Below are 9,671 nucleotides of genomic sequence, written 5' to 3'. Positions count from 1 at the left end.
CTAATCCTCAAGCTCCCTTGTTAAATTGTGAGGTCCCATGTGTCAATGAGTCACATGACGGTTGGCTTTCAAACTTCGCCAAGTTTCACTGTCGTTCACTGACTGATTCCCACCTTTACTTCTTTCCACACTTCTATGATATCATCTATGTCTGCTTCTCTCTGGCAGCACTCAACAATCTTCTGGTGGATTTCAATTTTTTTCATGTCATGCTAATGTTTTCATTCATTATCTTGTTAAGCCTCTGGCTTCAGCACTCTGTTCATTTCCATGAACCGTTCTCTCCTGCAACCGTCCTCGTAGGTCTGCTTTTCTTTTGTATATGCAGTTCAACTATCACAAGTGTATGATCAACGAGTTTGGCGAGCATAACAGGACTGCACTCATGCAGATCATATTCTTCCGAGACGGGCTCTCTGATGGCAGATATGCCATCATGGGCAAAGAAGAAATTGAGGACATCACAGGTGAGTTAGTCCAGCAACGGCCATTTCCTTTCCTAAAAGTGTCTACTAGGGGCGATTGACGATATCTGGCAGAACAAGAACTTGAAAACCGGAATTAAAACTAACTTTCTCATAGTTGTCAGTAAATGGCAAGTCTTCAATCCTTTCTATCCCTGTGCTTCTCTCATCATCTACCACATTTTGTCAAGACACCATGTCCGATTCTTCTCATTTGTGTGTTTCAGACTACACACCGCATTCACCTCTGTCACACTCAATTTAAGTGTTGCTACCACGGTTTGCGTTTTGTTGTTTGTTGCTGCCTCAGCTCATGGTGTGCCGTCTTAGGTTGAGTCCAATATAATGGTGGCAAGAATAGCAAGTTCAATATGGAGCCTGTCTGACTTTCGAAAGAGCAGATTATTGCACGCGTTGACTGGGCAAACATGGGTGGCGAGTCTGATTAGTATTTTTTGCGCTATTTCTTTCAATGCATGCTGGCGCTACTAGTCTTGTCAAGTAAAATCTCCTGCTCATTAGTCATTATGTAACATATCGTATGTCGAGTCTCAATGACAATATAATGTTTACTGCATTTTCATTGATATTACTTGAAGATAATATGGAACAAAGACTCCCTAATACTGCACACTTTATTGCATTTTATTGCATTTTATGCCACTTTATTGCAATGAAGGCGTCGGGGGCTGTTGATTAGTTCATAAATATCACTAATGTGAAACATGACGATAAAACCCAATAAAACACCATTATTCACGCAAATTTGCCGTAATTCCTGGGGGAAGGTTTTCCCTGATGAAACAGATTTTGACTCTAGTGACAACTCAACTAAGACTGATAAAGATCAGTGTCTGAGAGACTGTCTATGATTCAATATTCAAGGCATGTTCTAATAGAAAAAATGCAGCATTCAATGTGTTTCAGACTGTCAAGGTGCAAACAGATTTTGACTCTGATAATCACTTAATAATTTCATCTTTAGCAGGTTTTGAACCCACACAGACAGCTTTAGACTCTGTCATATCAACTGCTTGGCTAAGACCAATTAGATTCACTTTCAATGAACCCATTCAAAAGTGAGTACTCAAGGTACATTTATCTGCATTTTACCAGCTCTTTCAATAGCATGGTTGGTGTTGATTTTTTATCCTGCTCTTATTGCAAAAGACACAAACATGCAAACTTCACCTGGGTTGCCCAGTAAGTAAGGCTTACAATACTGGGCAACTAAGCACGTTGCCTAGGCTTACAATGGTTAATTACATTCAATCCCAGCACCAGCATTAAACCTTGCCTCAAATACTACATAATACCTTAGGCATAAGTACTGCTAGAGGCATATATTGACACCAGCATTAAATGCTGCCCCAAATAATGATATTTTTGTAAGTCTATTTTGGTAATACCAGAATATTCCTGTCCTCGACATTAATGCCAACATTGAGCTCTCTTTCCCGTGCATCCTCCTCTTTGACATTGACATCCAGCTCCTCAACATCAAACTTCCTATTTTACGGATCCTGTCCCTCAATTTTGAAGGTTGCCAACATCAAGGTAGAGTTCCCTTTCCTCTGCATATCATCCTCAACGTTGATGTTGAGCTTACCAAAGTCAAGCTCTCTTGCCTGCTTACTCCCTGTATGCATTCATGCTCCATTGGCTCGTCAATTCTCCCAACACCCAACCACCTGCACTGTCTAAGCATCCACTCTACACTACACAGGCCACCTCATGTCCCTTCACACATTCACTTACTCTTAACTCATCAATTCTCCCCAACACCCATCTCCACATGCCTTTCAATATGGCCTCCCGTGGCACCTCTTCAAAGAAGATTCCAGGACTGTTGCATGCTGCCATCAAACATCACTATCATGGCTCAACCTGGTGGTCTGGAATATTGACGGCAGATAAATAAAGCCAGCACAAGGAGGAGGCAACTATGAAAAGACAGGCAATTGCAAGGTAGGTTTTTTTAAACAATATTTCTATTTGACTCATTTAGAACACAGAAATGTCGACTGAGGATCGGAATGCAGTTGCAACAATGATATCTGACATTGGTATTGATTTCGACATCAACCTTCCAGCACTGCCAGGGGAAGAAGGAATAGATCTCAGTCATGAGGGTGGGGAGTATGAGGCTTTCACTGGTCTATCACATCAAATCACATCACTATCAGGATGGTATATACCTGTGTTTCATGCAGCTCTCACTCATTGGTTTCTTTTAGTTGCTATGTGGACCCTTGTACCCATCATGATCGCATTGAGATCCAGACTGGGAATTGTAACAGTCAACTTGACATCCTCATTGATGCATATTTGGATCATCATGCTCGGGATAAAGGCAATGGCATGCCGAGTCTGCTGACTGGCGTAATGCTTAATGGACATGATTGTCTCTTCCTTGCTGACATTGAACTAGTGGATATATGTAGTACATTGCTGCTAATTTTGTTAATCTGTTTCTCAAATTATATATATTATCAATAGGTCAACATAGAATGACATTATGACCACGACCATCACATGTATATCCAACTGAAACACTAATTCATTATGGATATCTAGGCTGCTCCCCTCTGTACCCATCAGTTGCTATCTCCCTGCTCACTCTGGCTGCATATCGCCAGTCTCACCAAACCTGTCCACAATTTAGTATCCAAGCCCAATGCAAGACACTCTGCCACCTTCATAATGTAAGCACTCTCATTGTGATTAATTCCAGTAGTCTTATTCTGCCCACAAATGCCTTATTGCATGTGTTCTCAGCCTCAAACAAACTTGCATGGAGTACTAGACATGCAACTGTATTCCACCATCACCAGACTATTGAGGAACATTTTGCATTCTGGGATGTGGATAAATATGTGTCATTAAGTATGGTTTTCCCTCTGAGCTGAACAGTAACTAATTTCTATGTTTTAAGGCAATTTCTTATGGAATCATTACTGAAAAGTTCAATCCATACCCTTATGGCTGAACTTTCAGCATTGAAGGTCAATCTTGGCTTGACTGATGCCAACTTTATTCAGTTTCACTCTGAAGAACAATTATATCTGGACAACCTGAAGGCTCTGCCTCCAAAAGAACTCCTTCAGATACACTGTAGATGAGGAATCTTGACTATAGGTGAAAACACTTAAAACTAATGAGTGCTCTACAGCAAGACCAGGATACGAGACAACGACTCGACCCAAAGGACAACCACTGAGAGAAGTTCCTCGGAATTAAGATGGAGGGAAACTCTATGAGCTAGGCGGGCACTGGCAGGTGCGAGAAGGTAACACACATGTAAGCAAGGCAAAGGCACACAAGGTGTGCGCGTGAGCGGGAGGTTCGAGTATGTGCACGCATGAAGTGAAGGCGCGTTCAGGGTGTTAAGGAATAAAGATCCTTAATGAAGAGTTGATACACAGATGGTAGTTGATAGGAGAATCTGATCTGATTTCAAGTGAGGAGGTGAACTATACACTTTTCAGTATCCTGAGATAAGGGAAAAGTAAGTACCAGAACCAAGAGAATCTCCTCTGTATTTAAGAAGGGAGATTACTCTATGCGGCGCACTTCCAAGTGCGCTCCCGAACCGAGTAACCATATCAACTCTAAATATAACTAAGTTTAAACAGACTTTCTATATGTAAACACGGACACCAGACTGAAGATTTTGTTAGTTCAATGAAAGAGATAAGAATAACACACCAGCGAATCAGCAAGGACATGGGACGAATGGACGGACGGTAGCGCAAAGACCTAGGAGGAAGCGCGCATGGTGCGAGTGCAGGTAAGGCGCATGTGTGTGCGCACGAGATCGGCATTGAGACATGCAAGTCTCTACAATGCTATGTTGAAGTTCTTGATGAATTGGCAGAGCGAAGATGAATATTATCATTTTCATTAATTTTTTTCCCACTCAAATACCAAACCAAGTTCCAGGTGGGGATTAGCCCGAGAAGCCAGCAATCAGGCATTAACAAGTATTCTAGCAGGGGACCTTCACCAAATTTTGGCTGCCCTTTCCCAGGCCAGAATTTCTGTTGACTCTGCATACACCAAACTACAGAATGCAGAAGGACTTACTGCTTATGTGGAGATGCAACTTCAAGTCAAAGAATGGTGGACAATAGGGGACAATAACTACAATACATACAAGCAAGAAACTTCCCTGCACCGATATTGTGTTGCATTAGATGATCTCAAGTGTTTAGTTGTCATGTGTCTGTTCGAATTTTGAAGCTTTCGCATTCAGGCACAGGTATGGACTTAATTGATTACTATTTCTTCTCAATTTTGATACTTGCAAGGATACAAAATCTGTCAGAAAATTGGAAAGGCATTGCAATGACGCTCTGAAGCAATTCAAAATGCTCTCAGCTGTTACAATGTACAGGCAGCTGCACTGGATCCCTCACATCTGTCTTTGTCTTGGAAAGACATCACAGAATACAGCTTCCTGGGCGAGTTTGATTTACTCTGCTAATCTCATACTGACATTCGTGAGCTTGACTGGGCAAAGCCTGCTCATCGAGAGGTGACTGTCAAATATTTTAAGCTTCATCATGTGCACGAGGAGATCGAGTGTCTTGATGTGGAGGTTCGACACCTTCGCACATCAATTCACAATGAGGAGCTGAAAACAACCACTGTCATTAATGAGCTTTCTGTCTCCGACCCCCTGCTAAGTCTTGAGCTACAAAGGCAATGGAGATTACAGGCTGGTGTCAATGTCATGCATGCCTTCTGGTTAGATCAAATTGAGCTCCAACCAGGTTTTTCAGGTAATCAAGGTATTGGCATTAAGATTGGGGCCAGCGAGCCACATCCTGCTTCAGAGAGACCTAGAAGTTGCTTGGACAGTATGTACTTTATGCTTTCTTCATAATTTTACATGAACTAAGCTACCACTTACACAAACGCTGAAGCAGCTCGTGATATAATCTTGTCTGAGTATGTTGACGAGGATGTGCTGGAGCACAAGGAACAGCTACAAGTCACACAGGATATGGCTGATTATATAGTGTCTATTGTTGATTGACAACTTTCATATACTTTTATACTACAGAATATCTAATGCCTATGCAGATTTATATCAAAACTTACTTGACTGTGTCTTTCTGCTTGAGAACAGCAAGAGCAGTAGTCTGAAAGCTACTGCCTGAATTGCTCTAGAACAGCAAGAGTGGCAGTCTGAAAGCTACCCTGCTTGAACTGCTTTAGAACAGCAAGAGCAGCGGTCTGAAAGCTACCCTGCTTGAACCTAAGATTTATATAAATGTTAACATATAGTAATTGAGGTGGGCTTACTTACATGACTGCTGTCAACACATTGATGTTCACCAGAATTTATAACATTGTTCTGCTCTAGAACAGCAAGAGCAGTGGTCTGAAAGCTACCCTGCTTGAACCCAAGATTTACATGAGTGGTATGATAATTGAGGTGAGCTTGCTTACATAAGCACTGTTGACACATCAATGTTCACCGTGATGACTTTTGAATACTTCACTGAATTACTTAGTACATTGCCACACTACACTAATATAAGACTGAACTTCTACATTGTTCTAGCACCTCACAATGGCCTGCTGCATATCATGTGCACTGAGATGCATGCTACTACACATTGGTATGATTGTTTGAGTCTCTTTCTTCTCATCTTATCTATAGTACACATAATGTTTCTGGTATACAGGTGCCAGTATCTTGATCAAGAAATGCCTCACTACTTGCACATTCTTCACCTCCACTCCCTTTAACCAATAACATGTCAACCTCCAAAAAACCCCAAAGCTCAGCACTACCAACACAAGAGACTACTGATACTAATGCGGCCAGTTCAGACTTGGGTCAATTCATTGGGCAGCATTTCACACTTTCAAACATTGTGGCTATTCATTCCAGTTCATTCATGTTGGGTTACAGTAATGCAGAACAGCAGACTGCTGCTCATGCATTGCTCAGATACGACTCACATTTGGATGGTGCACATTATCATACAAGGACCCCTGCTGGACTTCACCCATCATATATTGCATTTAACAAGGCACTAACATCTCCTGACCAAAGAATGATTACACATGAGGAGTTTGTGGAGACTGTGCTCCAAGACATTTTTGATGCAATAAGTTTGTTTCCTTACTTTAGTTTACTGTTTCTTAAGGACATATTCTAGGTTTCCATGCAAGACCATCTAGATGGTGGAATATCATTTCTCATTTGCTGCCCTAGATCTAATGCTACAAGCACTATGTCAGCTGAACATGTTGCTGTGGATCTCTATGTTACACCCTGTGAGCTTCACTAGATCCATGAACAAATTAGAGAAGATGTGTCAGTGCTAGTGCAAGCTTTTTGTGAGGAGTTCACAATACCCCACCTTCAATGCTTACAGAGCACTGCCATATTGAGGGCGTTCAAACTCCTCATTGCTGTTAGTTTGCATTCCAAAAATTTTACCTGATTGTGCTAATTTCATTCATACATAGATCTAGCTGCTCAAGTGAACCCAACTGGGTCTCAAGTCTTACCAGCCCCCCTTGTTCCCACTGGCTCACACATTCAATATTCTGCCCGCCCTCCGAAAGGTTTCACTCACAACTTCAAGACTCACTCCACCACCAAGTTGAAGAATTGCTCCAGCTCTTACCAGCAGTTTGTGGCTGTTCAACATGCCAGAGCGCTTGCTTTGGGTATTTCTACTGTGCCCGATGGAAGTTCAAAAGTCCACAAGTGTTAAAATGCTGATCTTTTCTCGCTTCTGAAGAACCTTCAAGATACTACTTGTGATGGGCCAATAGAGCAGAGCTTGGGGTTCACATACCCTGACCTCCCTCGTAAATATGCTTTTGATGGCTCACCAATAATTAGCATCAGCCCACACACAGATGTAGTGCTTGATCACTTCAAAATGAGCAATGAGGTGATTCTGAAGCTTTGTGTGCTAACCTCAACTGTATGCAGCAGCCATTGAGAAGCTGTTCTTAGGTCTCAGGAGGCCTTTACTTTTAAGCAAGCTGCCAATCTTGTGAAGGCACTCAATGCTGATCTACAGTTGCAGAAATTGGACATGAACCCCAAGGTACGAGGTCCTTTTATAAAGTACACTCCACATGGTTCACTTACTGAATAATTCATCAGCCAGCATCAATCTTGAACAAAATTTTACAGTGGCTCATGATTGTAGTTTGCCTGTGTGCACTTTACTTCTTTGGTCTTTTATTTGTCTAGTAATCTCTCGGCCCTGACATTTTGTTTGGCCAATGTAGGTCATTAGTGTACAATGTTTGTTTCAAAATCTATATAAACGAACCCCCAAACTAATCCAAAATATCAGGCCATGAGTTCTCAATTATTTCTTACATTGACCAGTGGCAAATCATGGGTCCAAACTTTAACACCTCGCTGTCTGAAGGTCCGCCTGAGCAAGGAAGTGTGAGCTCTACTTACTGCCTCACATTGCAAAAATACCAATGTTTCAATGCTGCTATCAACAATGTTTGGGCTAGCATCGACGAGTCTGTTAAAACAACCATGACCTCTTACCACAAGAGGATCCATTGAGTACAGCACAAATTATACATGGGTCAAAGCCTTTTGTGGTCCAAGTGCTTTGGACACCTTCTGCTGGAAAAAGAATCAAAGTGTTGACAAGGAAAACAGTAAGGTTTTTTCAGTAGTTCAGTCTATTCTTATTGACAAACATTTTTCAAGGGCCTTCTGGCAAGGCTGTACTATCAGAGCTCATCAACGAGCATTGCATAGAGTATCACACACTTTCTAAGGATGAAAAGACTCCCTTCTAAAGGAGTATGGGGAACACAAGGCTACAAAGACCAATCGAGCTTATATATCCACAAAGTCGAAGATCAATGATGTTACTCAAACAATCAAGGCCATTGAGAATGAGATGTGTATTTTATTCCATTTTTGATAACATTAACTAACAGATTCATGCAGTCAAATAGCTTAAGGTGTCAGACAGGCACAGAGACGATACTTTACACAATGCATAGTTCAACTGACCTCTCACTTTGTGGAATTACCTTTGCAATGGAGGGTGTTGATAATTTCATGGAGTCTGTGATGAATGTTGACAACCAAGAGTTCGTCAGCAAGATGGAAGGCTTCGCATTTCATGGTATACATCGTAAGTTTTTTGTTGTTCCTCTAATGTATCACTAATTATTTGCAGGTGCTGCTAAAAACCATCAAAAATGCTGCTCTGATCTGTGCAGCGAGATCCGCTATTTGATTAACCATAAACTTCATAAGTCACTTAGATCCCTCGAATTTTCACATTCTCACTTGTTGTTCACTTTACAAAACAGATTACAAATAACCTGAAGGCGACAATGCAGTGGGTCCATTATTGGCACAATGTTATTTCACGCTATCAAGTAGTAATCAAAGGATGGCCCGATGAGATCCCCTTCAACAATTTTAGCAAGGCATGGACCTTAGAGAGAGATGGAAGTCTGGAGAAACTGCCTAGAGACAGCTAGATGATAAGGAGTTACAGGAGCTCATTGAGGAGCAAAAGGGTAGGCTCAACAGCAGCAAGGTTGTTGAACATCGCTGCTGGCCTTGCTCAGATAAGGGCAAGAAGTGGTGCTGTGCCTTTTCTCCCAATAAAAATGTAACCTCAAGGCCCCACAAGAAGGCTCCATACATGAGTCCTACTACTGTTGACAGTGAGAATGAGATGGATAGCACTCTCATCTCCTCCCAAAACATGACCGGCAACACTGTGCCTCTTGTTGACACACCTCCTGCACTCAATAGCACATCTCTTGTCGACACACCTCTTGCATTCAATAGCATGCCTCTCATTGACACACCTGTAGTACAAGAACCCACTACATTGTTTGATGTTCCCTTTCACCCTTTGGTATCATTGTCCTCCAGTAGCACAGGTTTCATTGACTCCACATTCACTGAATTTGATTATGAAGCAGCTGTTGTGAACTTGAATATGCTGTTAAGTGGGCCTGCTCTCACCTGAACTAATGATTTTCATACTTGACAAACTTTGTGCTGTGGAACTTCGTACTTTAATCTTACTGGCACCATTCTGACAATTCCTTCTGAGTAGTACAATGACATGTATTAAGACTGTTATCATGGCACATGAGCAGGATACACGACAATCTCAAAAACAAAGCACAATGCAAGCACTGGGGCACTGTGGGAGGCCATATTGAGAG

At 41.7% G+C, this 9,671-nt stretch overlaps 4 protein-coding genes across 4 annotated transcripts; all 4 read left to right on the top strand.

Annotated features, from left to right (window-relative positions):
* Nucleotides 1-385: 385 nt before the first annotated feature.
* Nucleotides 386-794, top strand: F5891DRAFT_1203766 (uncharacterized protein; the record flags this gene model as incomplete). The annotated part of the gene is made up of 2 exons (XM_041368962.1): nucleotides 386-467; nucleotides 517-794. The coding sequence occupies 2 exons, from the start codon at nucleotides 386-388 to the stop codon at nucleotides 792-794; spliced, it is 360 nt and encodes a 119-aa protein (XP_041216147.1).
* A 1,768-nt stretch (nucleotides 795-2,562) lies between these two features.
* On the top strand, nucleotides 2,563-2,909 carry F5891DRAFT_918114 (uncharacterized protein; the record flags this gene model as incomplete). Its single annotated transcript, XM_041373743.1, has 2 exons — nucleotides 2,563-2,654; nucleotides 2,702-2,909. Coding segments are annotated over 2 exons (300 nt in total), but the record flags the coding sequence as incomplete, so codon positions are not given.
* A 242-nt stretch (nucleotides 2,910-3,151) lies between these two features.
* On the top strand, nucleotides 3,152-3,586 carry F5891DRAFT_972800 (uncharacterized protein; the record flags this gene model as incomplete). The annotated part of the gene is made up of 2 exons (XM_041376369.1): nucleotides 3,152-3,350; nucleotides 3,378-3,586. Coding segments are annotated over 2 exons (408 nt in total), but the record flags the coding sequence as incomplete, so codon positions are not given.
* Nucleotides 3,587-7,845: 4,259 nt separating this feature from the next.
* F5891DRAFT_991058 (uncharacterized protein) lies at nucleotides 7,846-8,969 on the top strand (the record flags this gene model as incomplete). The annotated part of the gene is made up of 5 exons (XM_041378105.1): nucleotides 7,846-7,982; nucleotides 8,017-8,126; nucleotides 8,259-8,376; nucleotides 8,433-8,614; nucleotides 8,869-8,969. 5 exons carry the CDS (start codon nucleotides 7,846-7,848, stop codon nucleotides 8,967-8,969), a joined length of 648 nt encoding a protein of 215 aa, XP_041216144.1.
* Nucleotides 8,970-9,671: the final 702 nt, after the last annotated feature.

This window comes from Suillus fuscotomentosus (genome assembly GCF_016647785.1).
Source record: "Suillus fuscotomentosus strain FC203 chromosome Unknown F5891scaffold_563, whole genome shotgun sequence".
Taxonomy (NCBI): domain Eukaryota; kingdom Fungi; phylum Basidiomycota; class Agaricomycetes; order Boletales; family Suillaceae; genus Suillus; species Suillus fuscotomentosus.
This window is presented reverse-complemented; position numbering and strand designations above follow the sequence as displayed.